The sequence below is a fragment of the Camelus dromedarius genome, chromosome 27 (genome assembly GCF_036321535.1).
Source record: "Camelus dromedarius isolate mCamDro1 chromosome 27, mCamDro1.pat, whole genome shotgun sequence".
Taxonomy (NCBI): Eukaryota; Metazoa; Chordata; class Mammalia; order Artiodactyla; family Camelidae; genus Camelus; species Camelus dromedarius.
The window spans coordinates 4,550,228-4,567,027 of NC_087462.1; the positions used below are offsets into that span (position 1 = coordinate 4,550,228).

Sequence of the window (16,800 nt, forward strand, 5' to 3'; positions counted from 1 at the left end):
TTCATATTCTTTTTCATTAAAGGTTATTACAAGATATTGAATATAGTTCCCTCTGCTATACAGAAGAAAACTTGTTTTCATCCTATTTTTTTTAATTAAACTAGTTTTTAAAGATGACTTCTGTGGAAATGGGACTTTCATGCCCTGTATTATAATGAACACAGACACGTATTCATGACTGGTTTGCACCCAGTACCCACAGGAAGAGAATGGGGGAAGTGGGTTTTTGCAAGAGCATGCATTGAGGCTCCACCCTTACAGAGCTAAACAATGTAGTCTGGGAGGTAACCCCTGTCGGTGTCCAGGAAACAAGGTTAGCAACCAGATAACACAAAATTAAAGCACCACTTTTTTGCAGGAGTCGCAGATCATTTAAGAAATGTGGGAAAAGACTGAGTGTTGGTATGAAAACTTTGAGAAATTATTTGGCTCCATCTACTATATCTCTATGGTTTCTCTCTGTCTATTTGTAATCATCTCTACCTCTGTCTCCACCTATCTATGTATATTTTGTGCTCTCTTTCTGTATATATATACATATATATGTGTGTGTGTGCACGCTCATGTGCATGCAAATTCATTCCTGGGCACAACCCCAAGAGAAGTGCGTACCCATCTACACCTTTATATATGTATGAATATTCACAGATAAATAGATGATGGCATAATCATGCGATGGAATACCACACATCAATGAAAAAGGACAAAGCACAGCTACATGCACCAGCACAAATAAATCTCACAAACAATGATTAGCAAAAGAAGGCAGATCAAAAGGACAACAGAGTTGGGGGAAGGGTATAGCTCAGTGGTAGAGGGCATGCTTAGCAAGCATGAGGTCCTGGGTTCAGTCCTCAGTACCTCCATTAAAATAAATAAATAAACCTAATTACCTCCCCACTAAAAATTTTTTTTTACTTTGAAAAAAAGGTCAACGGATGGTATGAGTCTCTTTATGTGAAGAACAGACAAAAATAATCTCTGGTGGTGGAAGTCAGGAGAGTGGTTAATTCCAGGGTTGGGGGGATGGGACTGACCCATAGACTCGGTGCCTGTGGGGAGAGGGGCAGGAGCTGCTGCAGAAGTACCATCGAGGCCAGGGGAGTGCAGTGGAGGAGGCCTCCAGCCAGCTCTGGTTTTGCAGACCTCGTCTCTGGCCCGGACCTGGCACTAGTTGGCCACACGTGGAAGCTAAGCATGAATGCCAAGAAGAACCCAGGGGTCTTCTGGCCACGGGTGGCAGTCTTTCCCCCGAGACTCCACAGCCCCCATGGCACTGGGACAACTGGTGGCAAACATCTCCTGTCCCCTCCCCTTCTGGGTCATGAGCCCAGGCCTCTGGCCTCCCTCCTGCCCTTGTGCCACCCACAGACTGGCCTCTCCCTCCCAGATCCGTCCCCCTGGCAGCCCACAGACAGGCTGTAACAGGGAAGAACAAATCTGACTCCGTAATGACTCGATTCCTTTAGCTCTAAGCTTTGTGCTCTGCTGCCTGTGCTTAGCCGTGGTAGCTCTGCACCTCCACGGACGAGTGTTGCCTCGAGCCTGAAATATATAGAAGAGCCCATTCTCCAGGCTCTGACCTTTAAAGGTATAACACTTTTCCATTAAAAAGTTGCAGAAGTGAGAATAGCATTCATCTTGTTGGAGGTTTACAAGGACATCGTGACCTGACCTGCATGGCTAGCTGCAAGAACAAAAGATTCTGAAACCAAGAAGTTTGCAACAACCAGCCACATGCCCTCCCCTTTTAGTATAGAAGCCTGAGCTCTAACTCAGGGGAGATGGTTCTTTGGGACACCAGTCCACCATCTTCTCTGTCTGCTGGCTTTCTGAATAAAGTCGCTCTTCCTTGCCCCAAGAGCTAGTCTCTCGATTTATTGGCCTGTCATGCAGCGAGCAGTATGATCTTGGACTCAGTAACAAGGCCAGCAGAGCTCTGGACTACCCAGTCCCCCTGGCCTGGAGGAGGATGGCCCCAGGATCTGAGGATTCTGAGTGTGCAGCCCCTGTGCTGTCTCCTAGCAGGTTGACCATCTCCCCAGCTGCTCCCTGGGTTCAGAGTAGCTGTCAGCCAATCTGCTCTCAGTTGCCAAGACACGGTCCCCAAGAGGACTTGCAGGGAGCTAGTCCACCGTCCTCCCCCACCCTCTGCCAGCCAGTGGGGGAGCCAGCTGCACCTGATGGGTCTGCCTCCTTGTCTCCCAGACCCAGTCAGCACCAGCAGAGAACTGCTCCTGTGAGCCCCCAGGGTGGGAGGACACACACTCTCCCCAGGACCTGACAGCTCCAGGCTCGAGGGCCAGATACACAGGGCAAGTTACACCTCTGCTGAGGGTGGCATTCCCAGCCAGGGCTGACCAGACACTAGGAGAGGCCTCCCCACAAGAGCCAGGGGGAGTCCCTGGCTTGGCCTTTGAGATCCACTATCATTTTGTTCCAATAATCCAATTCTTTCACTTACATTCTGCTCTTTTAAGAAAGATGACTTCATAGCCTCAATTTCTTTTCTTTTTAATTGAAGTATGGTCAGTTACAATGCTGTGTCAGTTTCTGGTGTCCAGCATCATGTTCCAGTCATACTTACACATACATATATGCGTTTTCATATTCCTTTTCATTATAGGATACTGTAAGATACTGAATATAGTTCCCTGTGCTCTACAGTATCTATGTTATATATAGTAGTTAGGATTTGCAAATCCCAAACTCCTAATTTATCCCTTCCCACCCCCTTTACCCCTGGTAACCATAAGTTTGTTTTCTATGTCTGTGAGTCTCTTTCTGTTCTGTAAATAAGTTCATTTGTGTCATTTTTTTAGATTCCACATATAAGTGATATCATACCGTATTTGTCTTTCTCTTTCTGGCTTACTTCACCTAGTATGACTATCTCCAGGTCCATCCATGTTGCTGCAAATGGCATTATTTTGTTCTTTTTTATGGCTGAGTAGTATTCCATTGTATAAATACACCACATCTTCTTTATCCCATCATCTGTCGATGGACATTTAGGTTGTTCCCATGTCTTGGCTGTTGTAAATCGTGCTGCATAGCCTCAATTTCACATGTTGTACCCTTCCCAAGCCCACTGTTTTTCCTTGTCATAATTTTCTTGGCTAGTCTAAGGCATTTAATCTTTTTATACGAACTTAAAAGGATTTTGTCCTATCCCGCCACTAGCAAAAAACCCCCAAAATCCAAAAAACAAAAATAACAGCAAAAACAAAACAAAATAAAACAAAACACTAGCACCATGTTTCAAAATATAATTTCATTCACTTTTCATATCAGATTTGGTCCAATAGACAAATGCATTCATCCTAGGATAGAGATGTCTTTCTTTTTGTTTAAACCGTATTTAGGTTTTTAGTTAAGATTGTATCACTTTCTTGCAGTGTATATGCATTTTAATGTGGAAAGGCATTTATAAGTTAGAACACTGGTTCTCAACTAGGAGAAGAAGCGGTCATTTGGCCACGTCAGGAGACACTTTTGGTTGTCACAACAGGGGTTGGGGGAGGGTGCTTCTGGCATCTAATGGGTGGAGCCCCGGGCTGGCTCCGCACAGCAAAGAATAATCCGACCCCAATGTCAGTAATATTGAGATGGAGAAACAATACGTAGACCACAATTAAATTTTTCTAAAATACTAGTAGGAGTGCTGAGCTTAGAGATTAGATATAACTTTGTTTATTTCCTTCTTTCTAAAATTTCTATGATCGGCATTTTTGACTTTAAGCTTTTTTAGACAATATTTCATTATGAACATTTGCAAACATAGGGCAAAGCTGAAAGAATTTTACAGTGAACTCCCATATACTCACCACCTGGAACTTACAATGAGCCCTTTACTTGCATTTTCACGTGTGTCTCCATTCCTGCATTCCTCTGTCCATCTATTCATCCATCTTATTTTTTTAAGCATTTCAGAAGAAGACGCTGCCTACAGTAGACTTGCCCTGTTTCCCTATTAAAAAAAAGAAAAGAGAGGAAAGGACAAAATTTGCTATTCTCTTCAATTGCCCATTACAATACTAGAAAACTCTCCCATAGCAGTTGTTACAAAATCCCCAATTCTCCTTGAGAAACACCAAAGAAAGATAAAAGACGATGCAAGTTCCTATTTTTGCTTCCATTTCGTCGTCATGGCTAGAAGTCACTTCTTGCCTTTGGGTGGTAAGTCTTTCAAACATTTTATTCTCTTCAACTAGAAACAGCAAGGACTCTTGGCTTCTCATATTCTACTTCGTTTTCGACGTTGTGACCTGGGCCGTGGGGGGCCGGGAGAGGGAATCCACTTTCTTTGTTCTTTGAAACCACAGCTGGGGTGTCTTCTATGGAAATACCTAGAGGAATTAAGAAGAAGAAGTAATTCAGAATGATTCCTAAGGAAATGGGAATTTTTTTCAAAGCCTACAATCTCTAATATTCAGTCAAACAAGGATTGGATGGAAGTGAACCCCTGGGCATCACCCTTCAAGACATGAATCGATTTACCCTAAGAATGGATTCTTTTATGTCAGGGCCAGACTTTCGGCATGGAAGGCTGCCCCGCGCTCATTTTTCTTCCTGAAACTGAGATAGAATCTCCGTCTTTGGGACCCATTTACTTAGACAAGCTAGAATTCCCACAGTGTGTGTCCTCCAGGTTTTAGAGCTGACTGCAGCATCCAAAGAGCTCATCAAAGCACTGCTTTTCTCTTTCCATCTGAACATCCTGCGGTTGGAACTGAAAACTGAGAGAGAGCCTTCCTCTCTTCCAGGGAAAGTATAGTTGGTTTCTGCTCCTGATTTTGGAAGCTCCCAACCTCCCAATTATATAAAACATATTAAAATTCTTTCTCATTCCAGGCTATGGTTGGGGGGGAGGGGGTTTTGACTATAAATACAAAGAGGTATATATAGTTTTCTATGTATTTCTATATAGCATTTCCATAATTTTATTTCCATAACTTTATTTTTTAATTTACTAGCCGGTGATAAACTCACATCTAATTGTTCAAGTCCTACAACTTTTATGAAACACTTGCCAGATGAGAAAACCTGACCTATGTATTCTTTTCTTTTTTTAAAAAGTTTTAAGTAAAAAATTTTTATTATCATTTTTGTTTGTTTTGGTGGGGTGAGGTAACTAAGTTTATTTATTTATGTATTTTTTAACAGAGGTACTGGAGATTGAACCCAGGACCCGGCCCTCGTGTGTGCTAAGCACGCGCTCCACCGCTTGAGCTACACCCTTCCCCTCTATTTTCAAATATAATAAAGTGTTAATGCCTGAAAAATTCAACAGTTGATTAAGTCACATGACGTTACCTTTTGCAGGCATTAAAGTGAACATTTATCTATTGATGTTGTTCAGTTTTCTAATTTTACCCCCTATTTTATCTATTTTTCCCCCTGAGGTCTCAAATATTTTTATGGATCTGTGAACACTTTTAGCTCTAAATGATAAAACCGTCGCTAGAGGGCTAAAAGTACATTGGATGTACCCCGTGCCTTTGGAGGAACTAAGCACCCAAGAGCTATTTGAGGGAATAACAAAAAGTCAAGTCAGTCTCAAGAGAGTCAGATCCTCAGAAAACACTTAAAACATTAAATTCCCCTTTTGTTTTCTCTCCCAGGGCTTTCCTGCTTCATTTTCTTCACGAGCATTCATAATTCATTCCAAGGTACGTGGGTGACAAGCAGAGGGAATCCGAAATGGCTCATGGAGCTTGTGTTTCTAAGATACTTATTTACAACGCAGTTTGGAGATAAGCAGACCAACTTTTGCTGTCCCCCAAATTCACACCTAGAAAGAGAAGTATGGAAATGGTGAGCACTGGCTCAAGTTCATGCAGCCATCCAGGGACACAGCCAAGTGTAATTCCAGCCCTTGTAAGTTTTCTCTCCACACTGTACTTACAGCATTTGAAAAGAAACAGCTTCATTGGTTTATTCTTACTATTCCTTTCTTTCTTTCCTTCCTTCTTTCTTTCCTTCCTTCTTTCTTTCCTTCCTTCTTTCTTTCTTTCCTTCCTTCTTTTTTCTTTCCTTCTTTCTTTCTTTCCTTCTTTCTTTCTTTCCTTCCTTCCTTCCTAACTTCCTTTCTTCCTTCCTAACTTCCTTTCTTCCTTTCTTCCTTCCTTTCTTCCTTTCTTTCTTTCTTTCTTTCTTTCTTTCTTTCTTTCTTTCTTTCTTTCTTTCTTTCTTTCTTTCTTTCTTTCTTTTTCTCTCTTTCTCTCTTTCTCTCTTTCTCTCTTTCTCTCTTTCTTTCTTTCTCCCTTCCTTCCTTCCTTCTTTCCTTCCTTCCTTCCTTCCTTCCTTCCTTTCCTTCCTTCCTTCCTTCCTTCCTTCCTTTCCTTCCTTCCTTCCTTCCTTTCTGTCTTTCTTGGTTCTTTTGTGGAAGAGGTAATTAGGTTTACCTTTGTTTTTCTTTTGCTGCATAAAGCTTTATTGTTTTTGTTTGGTCCAAGGCTTGGGAGAGGGCTCCAGGACAGTTAACAAGCTGCCTGGTGACTGCAGAAAGAGGCTCCAGGCAGAAGCCCTGACACCAGAGGGGCACAGAGGCCGCTGGGGTGCAGAGGCTCCTAGTCATGCTCGAGGGTGAGCCTTTCAAAGAGATACTTGCCCAGCCCAGCCTAGGGACCAGAAAGCCTGTGGGGGTTGGTCAGGTGGTTGCCCATCTTCTTGATGAGTTTCACCTCCTCATCTAGGAAGTGGCTCTCCAGGAAGTCACAGAGGCGTGGGTCTGCGTGGGCAGAACCCAGGGCATGCAGATCCAGAAGCGCCTGGTTAGGGGTCTTCTCCATACCTACTCATTTTTAAGAGAGGCATTGGGCCTGAGCTCAGAACCTCGTGCATGCAAGGCACACACTCTACCACTGGCTGCGCCCTCCCCCCTTATCCTTACTGTTTAACTTACACAGGCTATTTACACAAAGAATCCACAAACATCAGGAGAAACGTTATATGGAAATAACAGATGACCACTCTTTTTATTACAACATTTATATACATATATACCCATTTAGCTATTTATATATACCTATATATGTGTGTATATAGATACCTGTATGTACTTATTTACCTATTTATGCATGTAAATGTATAAAATATGTTTATTTGCATATATTTATATAGATATATAAAATATGAATATAATTTATATTTATATAAATCAAATATATAAATGTATAAAATATATTTATATTATAATATATGATAATATAGTTTTATGTTAATCATATATTTATATTATAATACATTAATAATATATTATTTATATTATTATAATGTATACTGTATAATATAAATGTATAAAATGTTTATATATTTTGATATATTTAATATATAAATATATATAAATTAATATATATATTTATACAGATGTAAACATACATTTTATATATACCTATTTATGTAAATATATATAAATAGATAAATAGGTATATATAATATATACATATTTGGCATAGGAATATGTAAACATATATTACATATATTTATAAGTAGATAAATGGGTATATATTTAAACTCTTTAAAGCTCTAATAAAAAGTGACATCTACTTATTATTTCCATATTATTTTTCTCCTGATTTTTGTGACTTCTGTGTGAATAGCTTGTGTATGCTAAATAGTATATGCACAAATATGTACATGCATTTTTACATATATAAACAGGTATAAATACAGACCGAGATTTGATAGATGCAGGTTTGACCACGTACATATTATTTTACCGAATGCGGTCACAGTTTATAAAGTGTCCTACAGTGGGCTTTTATTTCACCTATTATGTGCTAAAAATCCTCTCTTGACAATAATCAGTGAGCCGTCTTGTCGTTAGAGGCTGAGTAGCATGATATTGCATCTCTCCATTTATTTATGAATATATTAATCTCATAATATAGAGAAGCATAAGATTCCATACCGCGCAAAAAGAATCTAGTCAAAACCCACGCAGAGAGAAGTATAAAGGAGTACGGCAGACTGGGCCGGCGTGGACGACCCCCCTTCCTCACCCCCACCCCAAGATCCCATTGAAATGCTGGGCAAAATTTAACATTAACGTTACCGTCTGTAGACAGTCAGCCAGACATGTGCTGCTTTCTGCTTTTCAGTTTTCTATTTTCACTGTGGAGCCAAAGACGGAACGCAAGGAGGAGGAAGGGATGGAGAAGGAGGGGGCGGGGAGGCTCACCAGGCGTCTGGCATGTTTTCCCTGTGACAGGCGCCGCGCGAGCTGTGCTCGTGTTTAATTACTGATACTCCTGTCACGCAGGCACACACTGTGATTAACCTATTTGGCAAATTTAACACAGTTACTAAGTAGAGAAGGCAAACTTTGAACCAAGGTGGATTGGTTCCGGGGTTATTTTTCTTCAAATTTCCATCCTCAATTCTCATTCCAAGACAAGTAACATAGCGTTGTGCTGACTTGAGGTGAGGAGCTCGCTCTGGGTGTTCTAACTTCCAAAGCTTCCAAGGGCTATCCTGTTCACTCAGAGTGAACTAGAAAAACCCCATCCACTAACCCAGAAGGGCAAAAAGAAAATTTTCTAGTGGCCCCTGCCCCTAGGTGGGGGGGTGGGGGGGGAAAGAAAGAAAGAAAAGAAAAATCCACTGAAGCCTCATGCATTGGCCAGGATCGGGTCTAAACTTACATATTCAAATAGCAGGGATCACAAACTATCACAATAGCAGGAGAAATTCACACGCCGTGGGTCCGCAGGGAAACTTTCAGGACCCAGTACGTGCAGAATGCCAGCAGAAAGAAAACAAAAAGTAACAATTCTCACTGCAGAGTCATCACTTGTAACGTGTTTATTTAACGAATCCCCTCGGCATCGGTGCTTGGGTTACGTCTTGTTTCCCTCTAGGGGGCAGTAAGCCTTCTTGAGTACACATGTTCACGCACTAGAAATTAAACTTCCTGAAGTTAACCTGCAGAAAGAGGAAGGACTTACATTTAAGACCGCTGATAACTATTATGAAATTTCCTCTGGAAGACTCCTTATCAACTTAGGCTTGCAATTGTGTCTTTTGTAGCATAGGAGGGACACTTTTGCCTGGTGGCTAAACAACTTCTCTAGGGTTCGATAGAACTGACTTTCCCATTTACCTGCTATTCCATCTCAGACAGGTCAGATTTTGGCTTCATTCCACCCTCCCCTAACATTTTATGAAAATCTTTACGGAAAACTTTTAAAGATCCTGCGAAAGCAAATGAATTAGATGCACTCTGAAACCCGGCATCATGCACCTGATTAATTACAGAGTTCTCTGTCTGTTTCTTTTTCTTCTCCTGAAGTCAACAGAACATACGATGAATTGCCAAAACCTTAAGTGGACTTATTTATGAGTTCTTCATGTAACTGTGCAGCTCAAGCCCCTGTCAATATATAGAGCATCAGAATTACCCCCCAGAGCTCCCTCGCGTCCTTTCGCAGACAACCTCTGCCCGTTCCACCTAAAGGTAGTATACCTGGAGGCGACCACCGTACACTAGCTTTACCTGTTTTGTAGCGTCATATAAATGGATTCATGGAGTATCTAATCCATGCCTGGCTTCTTTCATCCCGCATAATGTTTCTGAGATTTATCCACATGGTTGATTGCACCAGTAATTTTTTTCCTTTTAATTTTGAGTAACATTCCGTTGTGTTAGTAAACCACCATTTGTTTATCCATTCTCCTATTGGTGGAGTCTTCTATTTGCTTTCTGATTGTTGACAATTATGAATGGGGCTGCTATGGACATTCTTGTACAAGTCTTCCTGTGGACATGTGTTTTCATTTCTCTGGGGTAAACTTCTCTAAGTGGAATCTCTGGGTCATGGGGTGAATTTATATATTTAGTTCTATTTTTTTTTTTAAGTCAGAACTTTATCCTCATCTGCAGAAACTTTTGGTATTGTCTGTCTTTTTAATTCTAGCCGTTCTGGCAGGTGAGTAGTGGGATCTCATTGTGATTTTTAATTTGCATTTCTCCAGGCTGATTTTTTTTTTTTTTACTTTCATTTGATCATTTACAAGATGGAGTAAATTATTCTGCATAGTTGGGGGAGTTTTTGTGAGATTTCATGGAAACCACACAAATTAAGTACTGAACATAATGGCTGACACCTAGTACATTTCAAATATGTGCTGTTTCCCCGATGCTTATGGTACCCACTGGAAACTGTCAATAGTAGGGAAGAATTATTTTCACGAATATTTAGTGGGAGATTGCCCTGGGACATTAACTTTTTAAAATTACATTTTGAACTCAGGGATGATCGTTCCTTCTCTCTCTGTTCACTCCTGTCCAGCTCTACACTCTGAGTTGGTCTCCATCACAGCTTCTGCCTCGGCTCAAAAAACCCTTCCGTCAGATTTTCCCATTCTCTGCACAAAATCATCTCCACCACACTTGCTCTGATCCTCCTACGGACTCTCCCCTCCTAGCTCCCTCTTAGCCTCTGGCTCCTTGCACTGTGTTTATTTGCGGTCCTTTCCACACAAGATAATTTGTTCACATGCCCCCCATAAAACTGTAAGCTCTGTGGAGCCAGGAACTGGAGTGCTTTCATCAACTGATGGGTCAGAGAGCAGTAAAACTTAGTGCCTGGCACCGAGCGACTGCTCCATCAATATATTTTTTTTCCTGTAGGCACTCTTCTTTCCATTTAATTTTTTTCATGATCTTTTTTTTTACTGACGTATAGTCGATTTACCATGCTGTGTTAATTCTCATGTACAGCACAGTCCACCAGTATTTGTTGACAGAACGCCTGCATGACAGGTTGGTGACATGGACTGAATCCACCAGTTTGACCTCTTATTGATTCTTAGTCACAGATGTGAATGAATGCCTGAATGCCGCGACTTGCCCTTCGAAATCCACCTGCAGTAACACCGTGGGAAGCTACTTTTGCACCTGTAAACCCGGATTTGAGTCAAGCAGCGGGGAACAACATTTCACTGACATCGGAGTGACTTGCAAAGGTGAATGCCCTTTAAGAATGTTCTCGGAAAAGTATGTAAACTTATCCCACATACTTAAAGTTTGGACCCAGATTTTGATAATAACTGATCAAATCAAGACCTTTGAGAGTGGAGACCTACATATTACGCCTGAATAATATTTTTTTGTTGATTATCATAAAGATTCCTTAAATCCTTTAGTTCAAGGATTTTTGATCAAATCACAGTCTTTTTTTCCTTTTTAAATTTTTCATTACATCATTCTTTTTCTTTTTTTAATTCCTATTTTTTATTGAAGTTTACAGAGTTTGTTTCAGGAGTATAACAAAGCAATTCAGTTATACGTACACATACTTTTTTTTTTTCAGATTCTTTTTCATTATGGCTTGTTACGAGGAGTTGAATACAGTTCCCTGTGCTATACAGTAGATCCCCGTTGTTTATCTGTTTTCCACATAGTCGTGTGTATCTGCTAATCTATCCCTCCCCTCCATTTCCCCCTGGTAACCACAGTTTGTTTTCTGTGTCCAAAATCACATAGTCTTTTGATCTCATGGGCTATCTGCAAACAATAGATGGGGGCTGCCTGGATCTACTCTCTTTAGTACCAAGGGAGAAGGAATGTTAGCCAGGAATAAATAAAGGGGATTTGTCCTCAATTTGGAATACTTTAAAATTCCATATTAACAAGTTCATAGCAAGCCTGTTTATCATAATGATTTTTCTTCTCATTTGGAAACACATCTTCAAGTATTCAACTAAAAATGTATTTTCTCACCAGTTTCCTAATACATTCAAAAAATATAGATTATACAAAATTTTATTGTTACCATTTTGCATCCGGGGGTTTTCAAAAAACCTCTCTCAGTGCATAATGTATATTTATAGAAAAAAATGTATTTTTAGGAAATATATGTATTTATAGGAATATATTTATAGGAAAAAGTACATGAAAAAGTTATAAAGATTTGTGCATGGGAGTTTGTTTTCATTATATTTTCTAACACGCTATGGCTGGTGTTTAGAAAATCATTTTTTTTTAAAGTGTTTTCCTGGAACTCAACTCCTAAAACACAGTAGTGATTTTTCAAATGTTGCTCCCAAATTTTTCATATTGAAAAATCAAATCATATAAAAAGGATTATTTATATCTTTTTTTTTTATGTAAAGAGAGTTTTTGTCTTCTCAGCATATTGACTGGACCCTTCAGAGCTCATTTGGAAAAATGGCTGCAAGTAGCCAATTGTATTTATCTGACTTCAATCGGAAAATCACTAATATTTATTTTTAAATAAGACATTTTCCGGGTTTTTTTTGGGGGGTTTGTGTTTTGCTAAATACTCTTTTTCATTTCAAGGTCTTTCCCCCTCTATTATTAGTTTAATAAGATTTTTTTGATTCTCAGAACCATGCATTGAATTTTGTGCCACTCTTGTTGACCTGAAGATGTTTTCATTGAATATATAGTCAAATAATCCTAAAGACTGCCTCTGTGAATAGCTAACTTTATCTTGTTCAGTATCTACAAGGGATACGGCTGCAGTTTACTTTTTGCGGGTTCTCTTTCCCTGGAAATTCTCAGATTCCCAGAAGGCAGCCCTCCATCCACGTACAGCCTCCATGCACAGTGACAACACTGTGCTAAACTGGGAAATGTCCACAAACGCCCACACACTAATCTTTTGAATTGGTGAATGTATTACTGTCTTAGTCTGTTTGGGCTCCTCTAATAAACTATCGTAGATTGTGTGGCTTATGAACAACCAGCATTTATTTCTCACCATCCTTGAGGCTGGAAGGTCCAAGGTCAAGGCACCGGCAGACGTGACGTCTGGTTCCATAGGTGGCACCTTCTCGCTCAGGGAGCTCTCTGGGGTCTCTTTTCTAGGCACTAATCCCATTCATGAGGGCTGCACCCTCTTGACCTAATCACCTCCCAAAGTCTCCATCTCCTAATATCATCACACTGGGCATTCAGTTTCCAGCAAATGAGTTTGGGGGCAGGGACACAAACAGTCAACCTATAGCAATTACCTTACACGTCAAAAGGGGTTTTCACAGATGTAATCAAGTTAAGGATCTCAGATGGGAAGATGATCTGAACTATCCAGGTGGACCCAGGTAATCAATGGTCCTCAAGTCATGGAGGAAGGAGGCAGAAGTTCAGAGTCTGAAATGAACTGAGTGATGCTCAGCTGCTGGCTTTGAGGAGGGAGGAAGGGGCCAGGAACTAAGGAATGTAGTGGCTTCTAGAAACTGGAAAAGGCAAGGAAATAGATTCTCCCTTGGAGCCTGTCGAAGGAATGCAGCCCAATTGACACCTTGATGATTGCCCTGTGAGATCTATGTTGGAATTCTGACCTCTCAGACAACAAGATAATACATTTGAATTGCTACAGAAATCATGGGAGGCTCACACAACCAGTGACCTCTGTAGATCCCTTGTATTTGATTCAAGCTGGTGAGTCTCAGAACTGATGACCATGTTTTTCCTCCTTCCCAGACATAGATGAACGTCAAGGTGTATGACTTATATCTTCCTACCTGTGCCTTGAAGAACTCTTGTAATTCTTAAGCATTGTAGCCAGCTCCTGCAACCATCTTACACTCTTAAACACAAGCCTACCACCTGTGATCAGGACACAGAAAGCAGGGACTCATCCCTAAAGCCTTAATTCTTCTGCACAGGCGTGCTCCGTTCTGCATCCTGACTCTTGCATCACTGTTCCTTTTGTCTGGGAATTTCTTGTACAGTGTTTTCTTATCCCCTTACATTTTGTCTTAAGTGTCACCTCTCCAGATAGACCTTTTCTAAACTCGCTCTCTAAAAATCTCTACTCATTCACTCTCTTCTGCCTTCTGCTTTTTGATCTTCCTTCCTGGTAGGTGCCCTTCATTAACAGGGACTCCTTGTCCCTGTCCTCACGGTGAGCCTCCAACATTAGAAAATAAATGCTGATTATCCTGTTCACTGTGCTGTTAGTGGCTGACAGTCTTGGTTTGGCTGGTACTTCGTGGATTTCTGGATGCAGAACATTCCACTTTATACCAAGACAGGCTTGAGCAAATGAAAGTGAATTGATCACCCCAGACATACATAGGACTGTGCCTGGTGTGAGGTGGACATGCCACAAGCATGTGAATGCAGATTAGAGAGACGCCTCAGAGCGCTGTCATTGATCCCTTTTTCATCTCTTTCCTGCCACAGATAAGGATGAATGTAAGAACTCCACCTTGTGCCCACCTACAGCCACTTGCAAGAATGTCCCAGGAAGATACTTTTGTGTCTGCAAACCTGGATTTGTGTCAATGGATGGGAAGAATCGGTTTACTGGCCCTGGAACTTGCAGGGCAGATTCAACGACTCCTTCAGGTGAAAATTTTCCTAAAAAAAGAGTTGAGCAAAACAAAGAAACGAAAACAAACCAACAAACAAAAAACTCATCACTATGAATTTGACTTCAGTTACTCTAATAACCTTTAAGTTCTTCAGTTCTGAAACATTGTTATTTGATGCATGTATGTATGTGTGTGTGTATAGATATAGATATAGACACACAGATGGAGTTTTAAAAAAACACCCTTATGACACATGACCTCCATCACTGGAGCACATAGCCAATCACTAGGTGTATGAGTGAGTTCATCTGAAATCAGGCAACACTCAGGCAACCTGCCAATTTCTTAGATATTCATAAGTGAGTCCAGGTCGGTTGATAGCAGACAAGCCCAACTCAGACCAGAATAACTGCCCAGCTGAGCCCTGCCCAGATCACTGTGTGCCTGTCTAACTAGAGCCATCAAAGTTTTCTTTCTCTATAATATATAAGAAGATCAATGCAACCATGACCTCTATGAACTATAGTGAAATAAAACAAGAGTATTTTCATAGGAAAGACCAAATAAACAGAGGCATTGAGATAGCTTGAAAACAGCAACTGAAAAAGCAGACTTTCTGTTTTTATCTAAATCACGCCTAAATTTTTAGGCTATACGTTGCTTACAGTGTCTTTTTCTTCTCCTCCTTAATTTCCTGTGCTAGGAAAAAATAAGTGTCCTCCTGTTGTTTTCCTGTCATTAAATTTTCCTTTTCATAGCATTTTCGCTATTATTACTTCTTATGTTGCAATATACAAACACCCCTACATGGGTCTGAGTTAAAATAAATCTTATCCTGAGAAATCTCTTTCCCAACTATGAAAGATTGAAAGAGGTATGAACGTTAAAACCTGAGGTAAAAACCCAACTTTAGTAACTACATAGGCCAAGATTATTAAATATTTATTTTAACAATTTGGTTAGTATTGTCGACTGGGGCGGGGTGGAGAAGCACAGCCTAAAAGCTGAGAGTTAGCTTTCTGCAAGGGGAATTTCTGAGGACTTAAGCCTGGAATGCTGCCTCTCGGATCACACTCTAAAAGACTCCTCTAAAGAAGCAGGGGAGGAGCAAAGAGCAGGTAGTTGAAACATCAAAAGATTGCTGTTAATTAAAGAAAACCAGACATGTCAAGTTGAAGAATTTAGCCCTTTTCTATGTATGGAAAGATGCAAGAGTCTGGGCTCATTGAAATGATTCCTTTGACGTGCACCTCCACTATCTAAGGCCAGTATCTTTCCCTGTTCTTTCCCACCCTGGGTTCCGTCTGGGTGCGCTGTTGGGGATGGTGGCAGAGGCCGGGCTGCCTGCTTGTCACCATCCTGAGTTCCCTCTGGCTCACGGTCAGAGGTGGCAGTAGTGGCTGACAATTGATGTCTGCAGCGTCCTTTGTTTACTGACATGGCAGGCAATGTTTTTCATCCCCAGTACATAAGCATGATTTTCCTGTTGCTTGCATAGCAAATTACCAGACCTCTCATTGCTTGAAACAACACAAACGTCTTATTTTACTGAGGGCTGTAAGAAATCACGTGGAAGTCTGAAATGAGTCTCACTGAGCTAAAATCAAGATATCTACAGGGCTGAGTTCCTTCCCTGAGTCTCTAGGGAAGAATCCATTTCCTTGTTTATTCCCCACATTCCTTGGCTCACAGCCTCTTCCTTCATCTTCAGAATCAGCAGTGCTGCATCCGTCTGGCCATTCCTCCCTAGTCATCTCTCCCTCGGATTCCTACCAGGAAGTGTTACCACTCTTAAAATCCCTGTGTCAGGGTATTAATATTGGACCCATCTGGATAATCTGGATAATCTTCCCACATCACAACACCAACCTAATCACCTCCGAAAAGTCCCTTTTGCCACGTAAGATACTATAGTCCTGGGTTCTGGAAATTAGAACTCGGACATCTTGGAGGGAGGCAAATTTTGCTGACTGCAACATGTTAGACAGGTAACAGAAGGGACATACAACAAATTGCATTTTTTTAAACTTGTCATCTGATTCTAAAAATCATTGTCAAGATAAAATGAATGAACTCATAATATTATTGTTGATAAAATCACATTGTTAACTATACACTGTTGGCTTCCTAACAGCACGACTCCCTTCCAGACACGCAGCTCCTGTTACAGTAACACCAATGACTCCCCCTAGTGGCTGCCAATGATGTATTTTAACTTGTCATCCTGACTCCTATTGAAAAATCCAAAGATGGAGCAACCCAGTTAAAAAATGGGCCGAACACCTGAATAGATGTTCTTCCAAAGAGGACATACAGATGGCCAACAGGCACATGGAAAGATGCTCAACATCACTAATCATCAGGGAAATGCAAATCAAAACCACAATGAGGTATCACCTCACACCTTTCAAAATGGCTATCATCAAAAGAACACAAATAACAAATGTTGGCAAGGATGTGGAGAAAAGGGAACCCTCATACTCTTGGTGGGAATGTAAATTGGTGCAGCCC

At 40.8% G+C, this 16,800-nt stretch overlaps 1 protein-coding gene across 3 annotated transcripts in view; it reads left to right on the forward strand.

Moving 5' to 3' along the window:
• The first annotated feature begins 3,997 nt into the window (after positions 1–3,997).
• Positions 3,998–16,800, forward strand: part of LOC105087661 (adhesion G protein-coupled receptor E3) — a 35,999-nt gene continuing 23,196 nt past the window's right edge. Inside the window, exons 1-5 of one of the 3 annotated variants that reach the window (XM_064479811.1) lie at positions 3,998–4,179; positions 5,625–5,672; positions 5,799–5,880; positions 10,819–10,971; positions 14,159–14,323. In XM_064479811.1, the coding sequence (XP_064335881.1) occupies positions 4,114–4,179; positions 5,625–5,672; positions 5,799–5,880; positions 10,819–10,971; positions 14,159–14,323 (514 nt within the window). In that variant the 5' untranslated portion in view covers positions 3,998–4,113. The remainder of the gene's footprint in view (positions 4,180–5,624; positions 5,673–5,798; positions 5,881–10,818; positions 10,972–14,158; positions 14,324–16,800) is intronic. The other 2 variants (XM_064479813.1, XM_010978367.3) reach the window with 2 other exon arrangements.